The 22,884-nt window shown below is 41.5% G+C and overlaps 1 protein-coding gene across 1 annotated transcript; it reads left to right on the top strand.

Annotated features, from left to right (window-relative positions):
* Positions 1-829: 829 nt before the first annotated feature.
* On the top strand, positions 830-13,091 carry LOC108801096 (guanylate-binding protein 1-like). The gene is made up of 9 exons (XM_018573044.1): positions 830-1,046; positions 1,527-1,654; positions 3,773-3,882; positions 4,573-4,760; positions 6,336-6,584; positions 6,735-7,012; positions 8,504-8,716; positions 11,723-11,825; positions 12,955-13,091. The coding sequence occupies exons 1-9, from the start codon at positions 845-847 to the stop codon at positions 13,089-13,091; spliced, it is 1,608 nt and encodes a 535-aa protein (XP_018428546.1). The 5' UTR covers positions 830-844.
* Positions 13,092-22,884: the final 9,793 nt, after the last annotated feature.

Genomic DNA, 22,884 nt, shown 5'->3' with positions numbered 1-22,884 from the left:
CCGGCTCAGCCCTGTTGTTATTGTTTAATGACAGATCAGATCAGGAGGAACTCATCCACTTCCTGTGTTGTAATTATCTTACACTATTCTTTGTTCTCCAATATTTTCAGGCATACATGTTCATATTGGGAGCAGCTCATTACTACTATATCTCCCCCTTTGTCTGTTGGAATTGCCCAGTTTTGCTTTGGGGTAAAATTCATCTCTTGTTTCTTTATGGTTCTCCTTTACACTGGACAGTTTGTGGTCATCTTATGAAGCTGATAGAGCACAAAAATGATTGAACAATATATGTAAATGCAAATGTATGCATGTGTTGCTGTGTTATATGGTATGGATATTTATTGTTGGATCATGTGTTTCTACGAACAGTGTACCTCCGATTCCTTGATGAAGCATCCTGCGAAACGCATCGGAAGCATCACATGCCACTAGAAACAACTGAATGTACAATTTGAGATGGTGATTTAGCTACATTCTATGCCTGTACATATGTTCACTACTAGATACTCAGGTACCATGTGGCTGTGGGAGGTATTGTTTAACCTGGTGCATTGAAAAGCTTTTTCTCCTGTATATATACATGTATTTTTTATAATGTATAATAAAGAAATTATGGTTTTATAATTTTTAGTGATAAGTGTGTACTAAGCGCCTTTGAAAGCCCCATTCTGTACATGGTTTCTAAGTATATATAAAAAAGTGGTGTAGAGCTGAGATCACTCCTTTTAGGTCAGCTGCGAAGGATACAATTGGTTACATTAGTTAAACTGATCAATACTGACAACCTTAAATACAAGCCAATAAATATTTACTTCTTTCAGAACTGACTGAATCCTCTGCCATGGAATCAGCAATCAGAATGGATAGCCCAATCTGCCTCATTGAGAACAGGATAGAAAGAGGAAGAGCAAAGCTTGTGGTGAACCCTGAGGCCGTCAACATCCTCTCCAACATCCACCAACCAGTGGTGGTGGTGTCCATTGTCGGCATGTATCGGACTGGAAAGTCATACTTGATGAACAGGTTGGCTGGAGCTCAGAAAGGTGAGTGGTCAGCTTTTAGACTCGATCGTGAAATTCAAATGCCATTAGATTCAGAGGAAATTTCAAGAATTTCAATTCCTCCAGCTAAATCCGAAATTTCAGTGTTATTTTTGGCAGTTTGGAATCCCAAAAGACTTCTGTGAGAAATACCTACTGGCTGCACCAAAGGCTGCTCCTGCCTAATATCTTCTTCTGCCAGTGTCACCAGGTCCCTCTCATCTATCCAAGTGGTGTGGACAGTTTTTTGGCCCCATCATTCCAGCAGGCAGGGTTTGAATTTGATCCTCTGTAATATATACTATTTGGAGCCTGGTTCAAATTTTCAATAACTTTATTGGGACTTCCAGCTCAGAAAGTCCAAATTTCTAAAAGATTGTCCAAACAGCTGATCAACTTCAAAAGTTCGCTCATTTCTAGTTATGTGAAAGATATGAAGTTATAATTGTTTAAAATATAATTGTACATGTTTCCTGCTCACAGGCTTCAGTCTGGGTTCTACAATTCAGTCTCAGACCAAAGGTATCTGGATGTGGTGTGTCCCTCACCCCATGTATAAGGATCGTGCTCTGGTTCTCTTAGACACAGAAGGTCTGGGGGACGTAGAGAAGGTGAGAATGTTAAAATGAGACTCTACTAAGTATCATGGCTTCATATTGCCCAGAACTCCTTTTTTGCGTATTTTGTATTTTCCATACTGATGGAATATTCAGTTTTATGGTTTGTGAAGATGAAATGTGTTATTTATTGTCTTTTGTTCTCCTTTACCACTCTGTCCAACCAGTTATGAACACATGTGCAAAGTTCAGAGAATTTTTCAACACATTTGAGCTTTCCTACCTTTAGTTTTGCTTTGAATTTCTGATAATTTCTTTAAAAACTCTGTAGTAGAAGTAATATTATTTGGAAGAAAAATGAGATCCTGGTTGTTATGATATTGTCACAGTTCATCTGCAGACTTGCAGCTGAGCTGTTACTTGTAGTTCTACAACTATATACATACCTCTTACCCCTGGTTCTGCAGGCATGCAGGGCTGTGCTGGTGCTTGTAGTGGTCCAGACATGTGCTCTGAACATGACTCACACTTGCACCAGTCTGGCAGCTTTAGGGATCGGCCGGCCTCTCCTGCTGTTTCTTATACAGCTTCTCGGCCAATCAGTGCCTTTCCGTGTGGGGCCAATCCTGTGGATCCTCCCTCTTCCTGTCTCTATTTAAACTCAGGGCAGCGAACAGCACAGGGCCCGAGCTACGCTTTCCCAAGCTAGTTGCTGAGTACCCCATTTGCGATTGAACCTGAATTCCTGGTATTTTGCCCTGTACTGAACCTTTGGCTTATCCTTGGAAATCCATGTCTCAGTCTGCCCTGTGCTTCGCTTTGTCCTTGGATATCCCTATCTACAGTCTGCCCTGTGCTTCGCTTTGTCCTTGGATATTCCCGTCTACAGTCTGTCCTGTGCTTCGCTTTGTCCTTGGATATCCCTGTCTACAGTCTGCCCTGTGTTTCGCTTTGTCCTTAGATATTCCCGTCTACAGTCTGCCCTGTGCTTCACTTTGTCCCTGGAAGTCTTAGTCTTCAGCCTGTCCCTAACATTTGATTCGTACCCTGTACCTGTTAGATGAGTTGGGTGGACCTAGGGATTGTGACCTGGGGTCAGCACGCAGCCAAGCCCATCTCCACCATCAGGAGCTCTGGCGAATACCGACTAGCACCTTAGATTCCACATCCTGTGGGACCCCATGCCACCTACTCAGCTTTGCAGCACCCTGCCTTGTATTTTAACTTCTAGCTTTAGCTGACTTCCACTGCCTCATTCAGTTCCCCTGCTTGTACTCCAGCTCTGGGAGTCGTCAGCCTACACTGCTTGGACCCTTTTCTCTAAGTGTCCCTGCCAGTGTAGTAGAAAGGGTCCACATACCTTACTCCAGTTCATACCCGTGAGCCCTGGTCCGTGACAGATATTATGTTCTCAGCCACACCATGTGCAGAGTTTTGCAGCTTGCAGGACCCCAATCTAAGCACCAGCAGAATGAGAGTGGTCATCTCTGGGGGCGGTTAGCGCCGTAGTTAACCCATTATACACACATATGGTAGCCGTCCCCACATGTTAAAGGAAACATGTACTGCTTACAGAATCTGCTGCAGCAATTTAGACATTAAGACATGGAAATTGCTAGGTTGCTCCACAACCCTCAGAATATGCCAGATTGTATGCAAGTGTGTTTGTCCAGCAACTAGATCTGGGTGAGTCTCCTGCAATGGTAGCAGTCAGCGATATAACTGTTTCACTGCATGGTTTTATCTGTGCAAAATAAGCTCTCTCCTCATTCCTCCTCCTCCAAACAACGATCTTTGTTTGGTTAGCAAGTCACCATGGCCGTGATTCATTGACATCATCAATGAGCTGTGTGTTGCATGTTGGTTACGGTTGTTACTGATGTCCGGATTGTTCTTCTGACAATCTGCCAGCATGTTCCTCCTCTGTAGAGAAGAAGATTGACTCAGAAACCCGACATGTCAAGTGACCATGTATTAGGGTAAGTAAAACGGGACTTTAGCTTTGCTATTTTACAAAAGATGTAATAGAAAATAATTTTGTAGTTGTGTGCAAAACCTGAACTTCTATTAAAAAAAAATGAGTGTGACACAATTGTAAATTAATTAAAAAGTACAACAAAATAGTCATAGTAAACTTTTGTTTCCACTTTTATGTTCTTTTTCTTTTTTAAGGGGGATAAAAAAAACGACAGCAAGATCTTCGCCCTTGCAGTCCTACTAAGTAGTGCCCTGGTGTATAATAGCCTCGGCACCATCAATCAGGATGCCCTAGACAAATTAAAGTATCCTTTTATAACAAGGTACAAGAAGAAAAATGTCACTTAGTCTATCTCTGGGCACTCCCCTACATAATCCTCCCCACACCACCCAACCACCCATAACAATTTAAGCATTTACTAGAATCAGCTGTTACGTGATCCTGGAGTCCTGATCCTCTGACCAGGCTTGTTACTACCCCTCGTCTAGATGTCATGTGCTGCTGGAAGTCTACAGGACCCTGTGGGTACCCCACTAGTAGACACCTTTATCAACCAAATGGAGGTATCCACCTTTCCAGGGATTGAGGGTAGCACTAGAATAAGGATCCTTCCACACTACAGTCTAGACCAGGGATGGCCAAACTCAGGCCCTCCAGCTGTGGTGAAACAATAAATCCCATGATGCATCTCTCTCCGGGAGTCATGTCTGTGGCTGTGAGAATCTTGCAAAGCCTCATGAGATTCGTAGTTCCACCACAGCAGGAGGACTGCAGTTTGGACATCCCTGGTCTACAAAAGACAAAAGAAGACATAATGTCCAGGGTGTCATGTGACTGTGGCTTCAGGTAAGTCATTTTCTTAATGAATCTTCTAGATTAGTGAATTGGGGGTGTTTTCTGTTAATTTTCCCCTCTCCCAGAGATAATGCAAATGTAATCTCTAACTGGGTGACTGGAAAGAAAGATGTTATATGTCCTTATAAACATTTACAAGATTTGTAGGGGAAATCACGGAATTAATCAAGGTGAGAACTGGCAGCATTCCGGACGAGCAAGCAACATTTTCCACATACTTCCCCATCTTTGTTTGGGCAGTGAGAGATTTTAATCTGGAACTGGAGATTGATGGGAAGACGGTCTCAGCTGATGGTTACCTGGAGAACGCCTTAAAATTTAAAACACGTATGTATGTGAATTATCTGCAAACTGAACCAAGTAACTTGAATCATTGTATTGTAGTCATTACATAGAAAGCTAAGAGATAGTGAGCCTGTGCTCTGTTTATTGCCAAGAAACAAAGGCATTTCCTGGCAATTCCCACATATTTATGGGAAACATTAAAGGGGTTTAACCCCCTTCCTGCTTTCTGAGTCCAGAGAGGAATGACTATGATGATAATGGGGTTTGAGTTTTTTTATATTAAATATAGCATTCTCTTGTCCCCAGTTTTAAACAAATCCTGCTTTCATTTAGTCATTTGCCAGGCCCCCCAACTTCCAAAAAACAGAGATCTGCTAATCTAGGCTGTGATCTTTATTGCCCCAGCACTACTTAACAAGTGAGAATCCAAAATAACCCTCTAAACCTTTTATGGCTGCCCCTAATTAAGGCATGCAACCCGGCACTCATCTCCTAGCAGCTGACCAGTTACTAAACACAAGCAGGACCCGGCATTCACCCAAAAGTCATAAACCTGAGTTACAATATCAGCTCCATTTCATAATTTGAAATTGGACAGTGATATTGTAAAATTAGGTGCACAGATAGTTGTGTCTCGTCACGAAGAGAACATAGATACCAAGAATGAATAGTTTCCAATGAGCCCCGGCTGGACAGGCGACATTTATCTTCCTGACCCTCCCATCATTCATATCTCGGGCACGTTTAGTTTCAATCTAAAGGTAACTTCATGACGCATCATAATTTAGGGATTACCGGACCGTATTAAATATAAATACTCCACTATCATCTTAAGTTATGAATTTAGTTATGTTATTAAGTTATGAATTTAACCGTTTGGGAGGAGCAGAGGAGGAAATCATAAAGGCTCGTCCCTCCTGCTCTCACTCACCAGCCCTCACCTAGGGGGCTGACAAAAGATGCTGCCGAGGCAGCTAGAGAGGCTCTTGTATTGAAACATCAAGAAAAGGAACTCCTGCAAGAAGTCTTTACACTGCAGAAGAGTTCCCCTCTAAAATCTGGACATCATCTGCTGAAAGCTTGCTTGAAGGAAAGCCCTTCAGACCCCTCTTTTTTGAACTGTCAGAACTCCTAAAACCAGGACTGTTAAGTAGTCTCCTTTTATTCCCTTTTTTTTTTTACTATTGCTATATATTTGTATCTTTTTATGAATGTCGTTTTCTGTATATCTCCTTCACCGTTTCTTTTATTAAAAGAAAATATAAAAAATCGTTAAGCTTATCTCTACGCTCTAAATATGAACTTAAGTATCCTTGCCTCTGTGAAGAGCGCTACTATACTGTCTATTGAATCCTGTCATATTCCTGTCTGAGAGGACAGCAGTATCATAGGCATTGTTTACGTTTTTTGAAGTGTCACAGCACTTGCGGGGATTGGTGCATACACCTGCTAAAGTACGCGGTGGCAGTGAGCATTTGGTGTGTTAAGGGAAAAGGAGAGGTGAACCCAGAGTAAAATAATCCTAAGGAAGGTATAGACTTCTGCAGATACCAACATTAACAAAGGAACTCAATGTTTTCATCTTAACTCTTACATTTCTTATTTGCTTTACAAAAGCTGAGAGGTCACCTGAGGATAAGGAGTATAATGAGCTGAGGAATCGCCTCCGGATGTATTTCGGGAATCGGAGATGCTTTGTGTTTGATGCCCCAACTGACTCCAGAAAACAACTGAAGGAACTAGAACATCTACCCGATGATAGACTCGATAAAGTTTTTGTGGCTCAGAGCGCCCTTTTCTGTGAATACATTTTCAAGAACGCCGAGGTTAAGAGAGTGGACATCACAGTTGATGTCACTGGATACCGTGAGTTCATCTAATGTTGTGTAGCTTTAATCAAATATATTAAAGCGTATCTAAATGCCAAAACAAAAAAATTCACATATTGCACCTTACCAGTGTGGTGGCTGTACTAGTCTTCTATTTATACATGGACAATGTTTCCAATTTCCTCAGGACTGGGTGAGCTGGCAAAACTTTACACTGATGCTATAAACTCCTCTAATGTTGCCTGCTTGGAGGAGGCGGTGGTTTCCTTGGCTGAGAAGGAGAACAAAATTGCCATTCAGGAAGCAACAGAGCATTATGAGAAGAGGATGAGGACAGTTGTGATGCCCACTGAAACGCTCAAATATTTCCTATATCTGAGCAGTTGGTTTGAAGATGAAGCTTGGGAGAAATTCCTGAAAAGATCAATTAAGGATAAAGATCAGAAATTCCTTAAAGAATTTGCGGTGAGTTTTAATCTTGTGTATAAGTTATATGATCTAGTTTATGCAGCCTCCTCCAGTGTCTTCAGCATTTAACAATTCTGGCAACGTTGGATGTCTTTTTCCACTGACACTCGCTGTGGTACCTTCCTTCAAGCCCAATGTCACTGCTGAGCCCTGTAGTGATTAGGATTTGAAAGAACCGTGGTGCACAGAAATGGACAAAACCATCCAACCTTCCCAGAGGTTTCTAATGGCAAGCACACTGACAGAGGCTGCATCACTAAAACTGAGCAGAGGTAGGTCACATGGACCCCTGGAGAAGATAATATACAGTGGCTTCTTTTGCAGGGCATTTTTTGACAAGTTCATTTATAGGCTATCAAAACTTGAAATCATGCTGAGAGGTATTGCTGCTAACTTCCCTATTAGTCAATGCTCGATACTCCATGGCCAGCCAGCCCAGTGAAGAGGACAGAAGACCTGCCCTGACTACTATAGTGCTGAACCAAAGTCTATAGCATGAGAAAAGAGTCTGGTACTTCCCCAGAGCTCTGCTGATTATAAAGCTCTAGGTCTGAAGGTATTAGACCTCTGCAAAGAGACCACTGCTTCCACACTTAGAGCAAGGGTTCTTTTCCGCAGCATGCTGGCAGTGGACAGATATTTATATGCTGTATGTGGCTGTTTATTTAAGAAAACCAACTGTAAGACTTTGCACACCTCTTTTATGCACTTGGAATATATTTAGCTGATTTAAACTGAAGTTCAGTTGGGCTTTAAACTTTCTATTTCCTTTATATTGGACCAACCCATCATCACTGACATAAGGTGCTACTGCTTATTCCACTGTCCTAACCTTTTACCAACCTTTATTGCCATATGTGTGACTTCCTTAGGGGAAAGCCATGTGAGATTTGTGCAAAGGGCATGTGCTCAGTGCAATTAGAGCATTACAAAAGAATCTAATGCTAACTGATGCTTTCCCAGCCAGTTTTACAGATGCTATTGGTGAAAGCAGTCCTACCTCAATCTTTATTGTTTCCATAGAAAACCAGCTCCCCATTTTACCCACTTTCTTCTCCACAGAGGATATGCATAACGTTTGCCAAGTTTACAAGCTAGCACAGTGTCCTGCAGAGCTTCAGAGCTTTGAGGGCAGTCAGATCACGTCTTTCTGGACAATTGTCCTCTAATGTCTATGGTTGGCCTTAACTTTTAGCACCTTCGACCTTCCTCCAAAGCACCATTTTTAAGACTAAGCCACCACAAAGGGTGGGATCAGTTTGCCAAAACACAGATCCCTCACTCACCATGACTCTGTCCCATAAAGCTGGTATTAGTGCCCTGAGGAAGGATTTTGCTTTCTTAAAGGTAATCATTATGGTTATATTTCTATTAGGGTTAGATAATAGCGAGGAGTGTAAAAAGATAAACTTTATTTTAGATCTTCTGATCAAGAATTGAACTAATTGAAAATGGGGAAATAATGTTTTTTAATTATCATTCTATCAGGAAAAGGTCGAGAGAATGAGAATGGAGTTTAACACTATGAATGAGGCGGAGTCTAGAGAGGTGTGCGCGGCCCTTATTCAGAAGCATTCAGCGGGCTTTGAAAGAGGTTTGGCTGTAGGAACATTCCGTAAGCCTGGAGGACATGGAAAGTTCAAGCGGAGCTTAAAAGCCGTGGAAGAAAAGTATAATAGGGAAAGAGGAAAAGGTGTAAAGGTAGGTGGACTTGTTATATCATTCATAGTAAGTATAACAATTTTCTGCATTATAAAATCACAGATGACATTAGGTGCATTGGAAGAACACCAGTTTTGCAGCTGCTACTTTTGGAGTTTTGCTAATGGTGAAACAGAACAGGATACAAGTTACATTAGGCTTTAAAGGAAGATTCAGCTTTGTGGTTCTAGCAAAAGTATCCACCACCTGCAACGGTCTCACCAGTGGCAAAGGGATGAAAGGCTAATATCTGCTTATATCATTTAAAGTAAGTGCAACAATTTTCTGCATTATAAAATCACAGATGACATTAGTTGCATTGTAAGAACACCAGTATTGCAGCTGCTACTTTTGCTACACCAAAGACAAAGAGATGAAAGGCTAATATCTGCTTCTGCTGTTGGCTGAGATGTTTTAGCTTGACTCCCAGTTCTTTCAGGCCCCACTTATCTACCTTAGTATCCTCTTAAATTTTTTTAAGGCTTCTAAGCGCTGCTTCTGGTTTTCTAACTTCCCCTGACTGCGCTTCAGTTTGTCTATATTTTTTTGTTCCCTATCTCATCATACAGGGCTGCTCAGATCTTCCAAAACCTCTCAGTGAGTAAGTGAGTGCGATCTTCCAAAACCTCTCAGAAACCAGTAAGATTTCTATCAGTACTTTATATCAGGAAAATCAGTACAAAATTCTTTACCACTGGTATCGCACCCCAGACTTGCTAAACCGCATGAATCCTTCGCAACATTCGGAATGTTGGAGATGCTTGACCTCAAAGGGCAGTATACTCCACATATTTTGGGAATGTCCTAAGATAAGGCCTTTCTGGAACTATATAATTACGTTACTCCAAAAAAAGGTTGATCACACTATACCGGATGATCCTGTACACTTGCTTTTAGGTCTTCCCATACCACATGTCCCGAAAACCATTACCAAACTTATCAACCATGTTCTCACTGCAGCAAGATGCCTTATAGCTTTAAAATGGCGACAAATTACCCCCCTCCCCGTCCTATCTAGAATTGGTGCGAAGGATCCATGACATTCATAATATGGAATATCTAACGGCTCGAATACATAATAATATCCATGAATTTAATTTTGGTGTGGTCCACGTGGCAAACACTTAACAATACCAATGGCAATGTCTTGTTCTTATATGGAATACCATCTCCCATGAACCAGAGATAAGATGTGTCCCTTCTCCCTCTTCTTTCTTTTTTTTTTTTATTTCTTATTTGTGCTGCAGCAGGTTCTATACATCGTACAGGTCCGCCACTTTGCAGGCAGGTTAAGGGGACCCCTATTTTTCATTTTTATTGTTACCCTTTAAGTTAGGTTTCCCCTACTAAAGGAACCCAATTTGTTTTTCTGTCCTCATGGCAGCAATAAACCTGTACAGATAGTATACTGCTAAACAACAATCCAATAATCCTTCTTATGATTGTAGCACCCTGCTAATAAGAGTGCTAAAATATATCTGTAGTCTATGTCAGTGGCGTCACAAGGGGGATGCGGGGGGTTCAGCATGCACCCGGTTGACACCATTAGAGGGGTGACACCAAAATGACTCACAGTCATTTTGGTGTCACCCCCCTCTGAAAAGTCGGGCGCTCGGTCATGGACCGAACGCCTGACAGTATCAGGAGAGAGAAGGGGACCCGGCGGCATACCTTATCCCGCCGGGTGACTGTCCCCTCCTCTCTCTGCCGGCGTCCATCACCAAGATGGCCGCCGGCAGGTATCAGAATACTGCCGTGCGTGCGCGATGACGTCACGCGCATGCGCAGTGACGTCTCGGCGTGGTGACACTCGGTTACCGCTCCGTGTGTCACCCAGCCTCGGGATGCCCCTGGTCTATGTTCAGTTCAATTATTACAGAGCAATCTGTGAAGCTGTATCTGCCTGTTGCTGGGTGTGGTACCACACAGAGCAGAGCAGCCAATAAGGATTGCTTTGGGCATTTATGTCTCCCGGGCCAATCACTGTAGGAGAGTAGCAGTGAGGCATTCTGGGAGAGGAGACAAATGCTCAGTGTGGCTGATGCAACAGTCTCTTCCCTTCCCCAGGGTCCTCCTGGGGGCAGGTTCCTGCTGAGGAGACTGAATTGGTTAGGCCCAAGCTAGGGGCCTCGTCTTGACACTGGGGCCTGAGCCTGGAGGCCCAGTGGTCAGCATCTCCTGCTGGAGCTGAACATGGACAAGAAGGCTGAAAGTACTGCTTGTCAGAAGTTCTCCACACAGATTGCCGGTACGCCTTAAAGGTCCAAGTCTGTGTTGGCAGCAGTTACTATGCTCTATTTCTAAGAAAAGGAGTCACCTTCATCCTGGATGCATCTGACCCTCTTCCCTCTCTCACTGGAGTCCAGTAATAAAAGAGAATCAGATTGGATCAACTGTCTGGACTTCGCTTGGTCGGTAACCACTGGAGGTGGTAAGTGCTATTGGGACAGTAGATACTAAGAAATCCCTAGACAGGCTAAAGGAAGACCCGATCATTCAGCGGCTCCTTCGGGGGTGAGCGCTACATGATATTAACCCATTCTGCCTACAGTACCCAGTAAAGTATACTATAAGGATTGATGAAAAAGCGGTCATTGCAGTATTTAAAATAAGACCAGTTTGTGTTTACTCGGTCCTGATGAAGCCATATGGGGTGAGACTTGTACATCTTTTGCCTTCCACCCACGATGTTTTGTTCAGCAGTGTTATATATGCAGATGCATCAGATCTGACCATGGACCTGGCATACTCGGGATAGATTTTGTTTTGCATCTGACGTGCATTAAAATGCTACCAGTAGATTCCAATTGACCTCAGTGGAGTAGTGTCTATGACAGTTCCAAGTTCTGTATTGCTTTGATCTTTGGACTCAGCAAGTCCTATTGATATGAGTTTGGATATGGGCAAGCAGGTCAAACACAAATTTTTCTCCTCAAATATCGCCTTTGCAGTTGAACACATGAATAAATATCTACAATTAATGTCAACCATTGTTCATTTCTACAGGCAGAAGAAGTGCTTCAGCAATACATGATGTCCAAACAAGCTGCTGAAATAATAATTATACAAGAGGACAATGCTCTGAGCCAGAAACAGAAGGAAAAAGAAGGTACATTATTTGCTCATCACTCACTGGCACCATTAGAGGCTGGGTTTGTCCTGCTTGCGGCGCTTGGTCCCTTTTTTTGCCATCCACTTGTCAGGATGGATTGTTGCACTGGGTCCTGTGAACAGCAGGCAAACCATATGTAAACCTCCTCGTGCTGTATCTGTGGAGCAGCTTCGTCACCCTAGGCTGCTCTCCAGATTTAGACTACAAGCACCTCCTCCACTCTTCAATTCCATTACAATGTGGGGAGAGGATTTTTTTTTTAGTTTACAGAACATAGCTGAGAGAGCTGATTACATTATTTGAGATAAATATTTAGCGCACAGAAAATGACAAGGACACTGAAGCAACAGGTGGTTCTATATTTGCAGGACGTGCACTTATGATGAAAAAAAGTCAATGAATGCAGCCACCACAACTAAGGACTGATATGCTGCAATATATAGTGTTATATTTTGGTTCTAGGGTTTAAATACACTTATTGTACTCAAAAAGGTAAAATAACTGTTCACTTAGCAAATTAAAATACCTGATTTTCGGTATCAACCAAAGAAGCTAAAATTGTTTTAGTAATCGCTGGGACAGATGAGAATAGAGGAGTAAGTCCATCCTTGATTATTTGACCCTGAGACCTTGTCCATATGGACTTCAGCTAGTGTAAGAACAATGTGTACAGAAAGTTTTTGAAAATCATTTGCAAAGCTTTCAGCAAGCTTTGAGTATCTTGATAATGTTAAAGCCTCAATTGGCTCCAATTTGAAGAGGTTAAACACAGATCGTAATAGGAGCACTGAGTGTCCAGCAGCTAGCAGGCTTACGCAAACCTTTTACAAGATTCAAGTAGTATTGAAGTCTTCTGAAGCCTGCTCAAAATTTGTTTAAATCAGTCGGCACTCCCATTATGTTCTGTGCTTTACTTCCCCAAACTGGCCCTGACTGGCCTTCAACAAACCTGCTCGAAGCTTGCAGTACACCGCGCTCTTATTGAGGTTTAAGCTCATGTGAGCGCCGTCTAATTTTCCTGCAACTGTAATTGAGAAAATCAAAATTTTTATGATAGGTTCCTATAACCAGGCCAAGAGGTAGACACTTGTTTTTCATTTTATGTTCTGTCTGTTTGGTTTCCCAGTGATGAACAATAAAAAACAAATGGAGCAAATGAAAGCAAGACTCCAAGAAATGGAAGGAGAGCAGCACAAGTCAGCTGAAGAGATGGCCAACCTTAGGGCGACTGCTCAACAGTTGCAGCGGATGTTAGGGCAATAGAGAATAATGGTGTATAGAAGACCGGAGCAAGTCACCAGGGAGAAGGAAAGTGTACCGCTAATCGAGTTAATTTATTCATCTCACTTATTAGAATAGAAATTAAAAATGATTTTCAGCTCTTTGCAAAGAATCCAAACTAGAATATAAATGCACTGCCATCAGTCTGGTTTTGTATAATAATAGAGTGTCTGTTTTCTGTATGGTAGTTGTGGTGCCTAAAAATGTATTACAGTCAAAATAACTTGGTGTAAGAATTTTTGATGGTATGATTGTATTATTGTATGTGTCTGTGAGTGTATGTGTTCAGGTCATATGCTTAAAAACCCTAGAGAATCACTTAATTTGGTCATGGGTAGTCTGGCAATAGGTACTTATAATGTTAGAGGTTTTAATTTACCAGAAAAACTTTCACAAGCTCTGTACCATTTTCATAAAAAAAGGGTAGATATTTTGTGTATACAAGAAACACACTTTAAGAAGGGGGTACACACAGAGATAGGTAGGGGGTACACACAGAGATAAGTAACAAATATTATACTAAATGGTATCACAGCACAAATACAGAAAGTAAAGCTAAGGGGGTGTCCATGGGAATACATAAAAACGCACTAGTGGAAGAATTAGACACAGTAATAGATAATTGTGGGATATATATTTTTTTGAAATGTTTGTATTGTAATGAATTGTATTCACTTGCGAATATTTACGCACCAAATAAGGGGCAACATAAGTTTTGTGTAAAGATATTAAATAAGTTTGAACAATATGGAGCAGGCACGAAAATGGTGATGGGAGATATGAATCTAACTTTTGACACAGAATTAGACACTACAAGCAAGCTACCCTTACCGGTAAAGGGGTTAAATAAACTTAGAACTAAAATGGATAAATTGGGGCTGGTGGACAGCTGGCGTATATTAAACCCCACAAGGAGAGATTTGACCTATTTCTCTACAGTACATACATCATATAGTAGAATAGACCATATCTGGAAAGACCAGAGAATCTTAGATAACGAAGATTTTGGTCAGACCATGCACCAGTAATATTGACCTTTAAGACAGAAAGTAGACATAGAGGGAAAGGAACATGGAGGTTAAATGATAATCTCTTAGAAAATACAGCATTCCAGGAAGAAGTAATTTCCTCAATAAAGTATTTTTTAAAAGACCATCAAAAAGACACTATGTCAATTCCCATTCAATGGGAGGCATTAAAATGTGTTGTTAGAGGTATTCTAGTTAAACATGGATCTAGATTAAAAAAAGAGAAGGCAAGCAAGCTGAAGGACCTTTTTAGTAAATTGTGTGAGGAGACCATGAATAAAGCGAGTGTTACCAATATAAAATACTCTTCTCAATTATATGAGGTGAGAAGGGACATACGCAAAATCCTGGACCAACAAACACAAATTGCTAGGGATAAAAGGAAAAAATATTATTATGAGGAAGGGGATAAATGCGGAAAGCTGCTTGCCAGGAGAATTCATCCCAGAACCCCTAAAACAAACATAATACGAATTAAGGATGCAAATGGGAATATCCAACATTCCCCGGCTTCGATAACAGAAACATTCAGAAAATATTACGCATCTCTTTACTCAATACGAGGCAGGTATGCAGATATGTCACCTGATAGATGTTTGAATAAAATCCGGAGTTATATAAAAGATGCTAATATGCCGGCATTGAGTAGAGATGATGGGGAAAAACTAAACCTAACAATTACAGAAAATGAAATGAAGGAGGCATTTGCCTCCCTACAGGTCAGTAAGGCCCCTGGGCCGGACAGCTTTTCAGCTAGATACTATCAACAATTTGAGGAAATACTAAGACCCTTCTTTACTGATGTATGTAATGCTGTCACCGATGTATGTCCCTTCCCCACACAGACACTAGAGGCTCATATATCTCTACTACCCAAACCGGGGAAGGATCTTACAGAATGTGGACATTATCGCCCTATCTCCCTAATAAATATAGATCTTAAACTATATGCAAAAGTTTTGGCTTCTAGATTAAAAAAACTCCTGCCCAAAATTATTCATAAAGATCAAACTGGATTCGTCCAGGGGAGGGAGGCTAGAGATAGTACAACCAGGGTCATTAACTTAATAGGATTAGCACAGAAGGAGAAACAAGCAATGTGTCTACTATCAGTGGATGCCGAGAAAGCATTTGATAGAGTTAACTGGTCCTTCCTTAGGGAATCACTTATTCAGGCAGGTGTAGGAGAGCAATTTATATCAAAGGTAATGGCCCTATATGTATATCCAACAGCAAAAGTTAGGGTCAATGGGGAAATATCAAACTCTTTTCATATATTCAACGGCACCCGTCAGGGATGCCCACTATCACCTCTGCCATATGTAATAGTTATGGAACAACTAGCAAATACTATCAGACAAAATCCATCGATTAAGGGTATATCCGCTAATGCACAACAACATAAACTCGCACTATATGCCCATGACCTCCTTCTATTTATAACTTCCCCACAGATGACAATACCAAATATTCTTATGGAATTGACGAAATATGGTGACCTGAGCAACTTCCATATTAATATTTCAAAGTCTGAATTCCTTAATATATCTTTATCAGAGGAAGCACAATCTAGTATAAAAGAAAGCTACTCATTTAGATGGAAAGCCAAGTATATAGTATATTTGGGTATAAATATCCCTAAAGATCTGAATACACTATATGCCATTAATTTTAGATAAGATTGGATAGATAAGATTTTCTCCCAGTTCCTAATATGGAGCAGTATGAAAGTGTCGTGGATTGGGAGGGTCAATATACTCAAAATGGACGTTCTACCCAAAATACTATACAGGTTCCAAACAGTACACATTCAACTCCCGAGATCTTTTTTTTCAAAAACTTAAAACGGCAACAACAAAATTTATATGGGCTAATAAAACCCCTTGGATTAGCTCTAAGGTGTTAACCAGATCAAAACAAAGAGGAGGCCTGGGAATACCGGACTTCACCTTATATCATAAAGCAGCATTACTAATAAGAATGTTTGATTGGATCAATAGCAATCAGGTTAAGGTGGGAGTAAACTTGGAGTCAAATTTACCTAGTATCGATTTGAAGAACATCCCATGGCTGGCAGTTGGTGCCAGACCTCATATATCTACCATGCCATATCTAGCTAAACCGGTGTTAAGAATATGGGACAGATCGATGTATAAATATAATTTATCTTCTATTCCAGGCCCCATGACTCCCATAGCGGGGAACACACAATTTCCACCGGGTATGCAGGTATCCTCTTTTTTAAACATTGAGAATTTCCCCCAGGCACAGATGTGGCAGGTTTTGGAGACAGGTAAAGAAGCCCTTAAACCGGAGTTTAAACCGGAGAGACAAATCAACGGAAAGTTATGGATGGAGGCAACTCAATTAACAGACTTTATCAGACATCTAAAGGCACACAAACCTCTTAACATACCATTTACTAAGTTTGAGAAATTATGCTTGCGGGAAACAAAAAATTAACATGCATTATCACTGGTCTATGGCCTGTTAAGAGAGGAAGAAGCCAGAGGACATACAAAATATATGAAGAGATGGGAACAGGAGTTAGGGAGGGAGATCTCGGAAGAAGAATGGGGAAGAATTCTTATTATGACGCATAGTTCTATCAAATCCTCATTTTATCAGGAAAAAAATTATAAAATACTCTCGAGATGGTATAGATGCCCAGAAGGAATTAAACACATAAATCCGGGGGAATCAGACAGATGTTGGAGATGTAATATAGAAGAGGGAACGTATCTGCATATTTTGTGGAGTTGCCCTAAAGTTTATACCTTCTGGGAGTCAATATTTGAAGTTTATAGATCTATAGGTAAACTAAATCAGGAGAATAACCCCACAATTGCATTATTATCCTTGATTCCCGGTCCTATAAAAAAGATAAAGTTAGATATTTTGAGATTCGCGTTGGCCGCAGCAAGAGTCAACATATCACGGGGCTGGAAATCAAGGATTCCTCCCTCACTTGAGAAGTGGAAGAAATAAGATACATGGAGGAATTAATTGCACAAGATAATGGTAAAATTGATAAACATAAGTATATATGGGAGGAATGGGAGTCATATAGAAAATCTGAAGAATTCAGGAGCCTGATAATAAAAGATAGGGAGGAAAGGAAGAGATATAGAGATGAAACCTCTTTGATGCCTGTAGAAATATAATGGCCAATGAGTGAACGGTGAACTTTAAACAATATTTGGATCTATTGTATTATATTGAATTATAAATGCTTTTGACCTATATGTCTGGGAGTAAGGGGAAGAAGGAGGATAGAATAAGGGGAGAAGGGAAGTCCAAGGTGAATATACACATTTATTTTAAAGTAAAAAGGGTGTGAAGGTACCTCCACACGGCCTAGAAAATAGAATTCTAGGTGGTATTAATGGGTAACACATCACATAGATGAACACAAGTAATTAGAATACATTTTCGTTGAGTACACAATAAGGATGACTAAATGGAATCATGGTTTTCATTTTAGGAGGGGGATCCACACTTTATTACCCACAGGTGGATATGTATGTTTTAAGGGATACACATAGAAATAATGAGCATGTTCACATAATATGGGTGGCAGGGTGGGAAATTGTGAAGAGTATGGTATAGGGAATTCAAGTCTGGGAGATAGAGGAATAAATAGAAATATCCACGCACCGCACATATGGGGGACCAATCAATAACATTTGGACTTCCTTTCCCCCCCATGATGTATGAAAGTATGTATGTACATGTATATATGTGTGTTGTATATAAATTTATATGTATCTTTGAAATAAAAACATATTAACTCAAAATAACTAATTCAGCACGTCTGAGAACCTAATACTAAGAAAATACTACACGTCCAACATTTGTGGACAACTGACCATCACACCCACCTATGTGGTTAAAAGTGGACGTCCCCTTACATTATTTAAATCAGGTGTTTCCAGTGCATAGTACTGCCAATGTACATGAAGACATTTTAGAAGAATGTTGTGCTTCCAACCTTGTGTTAACAGTTTGATGTCGCATGTCATGATAATGTTGTTAGGGTTCCAATTTTAGAGTTCCCCGGGATTCGATCATGCTGCCAACAAGTACTTGGGAATAAAGAGTCACACCAAGTTGTGTATTGACTCAATATTCAAAGGTTTATTGTTAATACAAAAGATTATATGGACAGTGAAAGGGGCGATGGAGGAGCATGAACCAATGGAAAAACATACACATATACAAAACTAATAATAATAATATGGACCATAGAACAGCTACAAAGAAAGAAATTAGCTGGACAGTTTCAAGGCCTTATGTTTCTTTCGCAAGGATAAGGAAAAGTTAATTTGGCCAGGAATGCAGTTTTATCATTTTTGAAACAACTAAACTAGTTTCTGGAGAAAACACAATTCTCTTGTTCAGACATTACCTACGTGTATACCAGGAGCAAGCAAATGGTTATTTTGCCCTATCAAATGTCAGTGGGTTTTAAACAAATAATCAATTTCTAAGCAATCAGTTTCCCTAAAATGAATGTTAGGGATATAAAACAATATCAAGAATAGTTTCTCCAGTTGTCACTAAACTGACAACAATGTATCCAAGAATGTTTCACACATAATAACATTCTTCTTTATAATCAATAATAATAATAAACAAAACCCAAATGAAAAACAAGTAGCTGAGTGACAGGATACTGAGGCAAAATCCAGACTGCAGAGAGGGATTAAAGGAGAACTATGAGGTTAGGGCTTTTCCCCATAGTTCTCCTTAGTGTAACGGGAGGACACAAACTAGCGTCCTCCCGTCACCCTAAGCTCAGTATATAGGGAGCTACAGCTCACGGTATACTGAGACGCCGCAGCCGGAGCGGATCCTGACAATTGTGCCGGGATCCGCCCAGCGGCGTGACTGACAGCTGGCTCTGCCTATCTAGTATAGTCAGCACTGGTGGATCGGGAAGGGGGGAATCCAGCCCCTCCCCTGTCACGGCAGAGAGCCGTGACAGGATCGAGAGGTGAGCGAACGCCGGTATGTGTTCGCTAACCTCCCGATCTACTGAGCCGACCTGTGACAGTCTCATTGTCACAGGTCGGCTAGAAATATGAGGTGAGTGAAAAGCACCCCCCCCCTCATAGTTCTCCTTTAAGTACCCCCCCAGGTAGTGATTAGTCACTGACAGCTGGGAGCAGGACCGGATTTACCATCTGCCGCCCCAAGGCCAGGCGATGCATTCTATATGGATATAATCCTAAGGAAGAATCAATGCAAGTCAATGGGGGTAGAACTTTCAAAAATGATTGTCCCCTTTAAAAAGGCTTATATGCAAGTTATTGGCCATAAAAGGTGTATGGGGATCCGGCTACTGCCCTGGGGGACATGTATGGGGGTTCGGGTACTGCCCTGGGGGAGAGGAATCAATCAAGAAAAAAAAAGTTTTTAAAGGAGCAGTGATTTTAACATTACTTAAAGGGTAACAATAAAAATGAAAAATTCCTTTAAACATAGTGCCTGGGGCTTCCCCTTAACCTGCCTGTGAAGTGGGGGATATGTACAATGTATAGAACCTGCTGCAGCAAAACTAACACTTCTAAAAAAAAAAAAAATTTGTTTACTCTTAAAGTGTGCAGTTTCCCCTCCCAAACAATACCCTTTAGGTCTGGTAGGAATATTTAGGAGGGACCCCGTGTAAAAAAAACAAAAAAAAAGGTGTGGGGTTCCCCCTTAACTTCATACCAGGCCCTTAAGGTCTGGTAGGAATTTATAGGAGGACCCTTGATCCGAGCATAGGCCTGGCAGGGCCGGAAAGGGAGGGGGGACGAGCGAGCTCCCCCTCCCTCCCACGCCAGGCCACATGCCCTCGGCAATGGGAGGGTGCTTTTCCAGGGTCGCCCCATATATTAATAGTTATTAATAAGAACAGACTTTTGATAAAATCCTTTATTTGAAAAAAAAACAAAAGACATGTTTTTTACAAGTCTTTTTTTTTTTTAAACCCAAAAAATGGATCCATCGGCGTAATCCAGGGTCAATCACGGTGACCAGTGTTGTCCATGACGACAAATCAACAAAATAAAAAATAAATAGAAATAATAATTTGACAAAAAAACGAGGACCGCAGTCCGGGCCCTCTCCCCGCGGACTCCCGGCCGCATAATGGCATTTTGACAGATACCAGCAAAACATAAACAATTGGTCGGAGCTAACGGTGACAGTTAGCGCCGCCCATTTGTGTAGTTTGACGCCATCTGACAGGTGAGCCATGATTGGGCAAAGGCTTGCACCTGACCTGTGGTAACATACACTGAGTAGCCGGATTATTATATACACCGAGTGGCCGGATTATTATATACACCGAGTGGCCGGATTATTATATACACTGAGTGGCCGGATTATTATATACACTGAGTGGCCGGATTATTATATACACTGAGTGGCCGGATTATTATATGCACTGAGTGGCCGGATTATTATATACACTGAGTGACCGGATTATTATATACACCGAGTGGCCGGATTATTATGACCACCTGACGTTTGTAGGCAAATTAGCTATAATTTGGAGCTGAAGTTGCTAGAGGGCCAGACCATTATAAATAGGGAAGCGGGGTGGTTACCACGCCAGTAGAAGTGATTTGTTTCTGAAGATACGGGGAAACAACGCGATGTAACAGCCTTTGAACGCAGGATGATTGTTGGCACTCGGAGCCATGGAGCGAGTATCAGCAAAACAGCAGAATTCCTTAAATGTTCAAGAGGGGCTCATTGTTAAAGTGTTTAAAGACCGGACTGTCAGCCGAAAATCTGGGTCTGAACGTGCGAATTGTGGCCGTCAGCGACTAGTCAATGTTAGGGCAGAACGGGGGAGGGGCAAGACTGGTACAAGACAACAGAAGGGCAACAGTGCCGTGTCAGATTCCTCGCATCACCTTTCATCATCTCGTGGAGTCACCAGGCGGCCCAACGAAGTACTGATGGGGGGGTCATAATAATCTGGCCACTCAGTGTATATCATCTTTGAAAATCATGAAGCTTATCCCCATGCTCTAAATAAGAACTTAAGGCACCATTGTCTCTGTGAAGAGCGCTACCATATATGAGACGATACATGAGATTGGACTACTCTGCAAAGCCTGAAACCAAAAACCATTTGAACTGTGTTAAGTATAACTCACTTTGGGAATCCCTTTTATTTTTCTGTTGTTTATTCGTCTGTTTTGTAATATCTTTTTCATTATTTTTCAAAATCAATAAGCTGAATTTCTGAATGTTCTCATGGGAAATTAAAGAATCTTAACCTTTGTGAGGGCTACCATATTGAAAAACTCTGTTACATTCCTGTCTGGGTGTGGCAGCGAGTGTCTGAATTACAAAACCCGATACTGTGAACGGTGCATGTTTTAAATTAAAACAAGTGGTGGCAGAAACTGCTTGTGTGTGTAAAGGGTTGACTGCTTAGTTAATGGGCCTGGCTGGTGCTTAGATTCTTGTCCAGCAACAAAAATCCCTGTGCAGGGAGAGGCTGAAAGTGTAAATCTTCCATTATTACACACACACGTGCAGCACTCTAAGTTTCAACACTGATTTTATCATTGTAACCTTTGGAATAAAAGCTCCACCTTCTAACGTATAGAAAGAATGCCAAGAAGGAACACTCACCAGATCCACTGACCCCACAATATAACAGATGTCAAGTCTCACTTGTTTACAGAATTTACTGGGTGCACCGATCCACCGCCTCTATACCCGCTACCCATAAGGGTGAGCTCTTCTTTGGCTCTGCTCCAACACCTCTGAACCCACTATCGGTAAGGGTGAGCTCTTTTTTGGCTCTGCTACATCTCCTCTGAACCCACTGTCGGTAAGGGTAAGCTTTTTTTTGGTTCTGCTCCAACACCTCCATACCTACTACAGTAAGGATGAGCTCCTCTTTAGTACTGCTCCAACACCTCCGTATCCACTACCATTAAGGGGGAGCCCCTCTGTGGTTCTAATCTCTGATGATCCCAGCATCCTGCACACACTATTGATAAGAGTGAGCTCTTCTTTGGCTCTGCTCCATCTCTTCTGAACCCAATATCGGTAAGGGTGAGCTCCTCTTTGGTACTGCTCCAACACCTCCGTATCCACTACCGATAAGGGGGAGCGCCTCTCTGGTTCTGATCTCTGATGATCCCAGCATCCTGCACACACTATTGATAAGAGTGAGCTCTTCTTTGGCTCTGCTCCAACACCTCAGAACACCCTATTGGTAAGGATGAGCTCCTCTTTGGTACTGCTCCAACACCTCCGTATCCACTACCGATAAGGGGGAGCGCCTCTCTGGTTCTGATCTCTGATGATCCCAGCATCCTGCACACACAATTGATAAGGGTGTTTAACCATTACTCCTCCTTATAGTTAGACCGATCCAATATGAGTTCTGTGTGGCCAGCTGGGAAGTACACAGTTGGAATCTCTTAGAGCCGATCTCTCATCAAGTCGCAGTAGTGTAAACAGTTCAGGGATTAAAAGATTCTGTAACCATGGTGCGCTTCCACAAACAAACTCCGATGGATAAAAGGTGGCAAAGAAATAGCACCAGATAGTGCCAAATATTATTTACTCTGTTTATTAGGTAAAATATCGTACCAGTAAAACGGCCTCATCCTATACAGGGGAAATAAACACTGTAGCAGTTCCTGGACCTGGTATCACCCATATGCACCAAACTCCACCAACACGTTTCCTTCCAATGAACATCTTGAAGGGTTGTAGAGCCAATGCGG

Source organism: Nanorana parkeri, unplaced genomic scaffold (genome assembly GCF_000935625.1).
Source record: "Nanorana parkeri isolate BGI_ZX_2015 unplaced genomic scaffold, ASM93562v1 scaffold2214, whole genome shotgun sequence".
Lineage (NCBI taxonomy): Eukaryota > Metazoa > Chordata > Amphibia > Anura > Dicroglossidae > Nanorana > Nanorana parkeri.
This window is presented reverse-complemented; position numbering and strand designations above follow the sequence as displayed.

What these genes read in the sequence shown, in the direction of transcription:
- LOC108801096 (XM_018573044.1), top strand. Translation starts at nt 845, where the DNA reads ATGGAATCAGCAATCAGAATGGATAGCCCAATCTGCCTCATTGAGAAC. An exon ending in CGCCTTAAAATTTAAAACAC is followed by an intron (nt 4,761 to 6,335) that starts GTATGTATGTGA and finishes GCTTTACAAAAG; the next exon opens with CTGAGAGGTCACCTGAGGAT. An exon ending in AGTTGATGTCACTGGATACC is followed by an intron (nt 6,585 to 6,734) that starts GTGAGTTCATCT and finishes CAATTTCCTCAG; the next exon opens with GACTGGGTGAGCTGGCAAAA.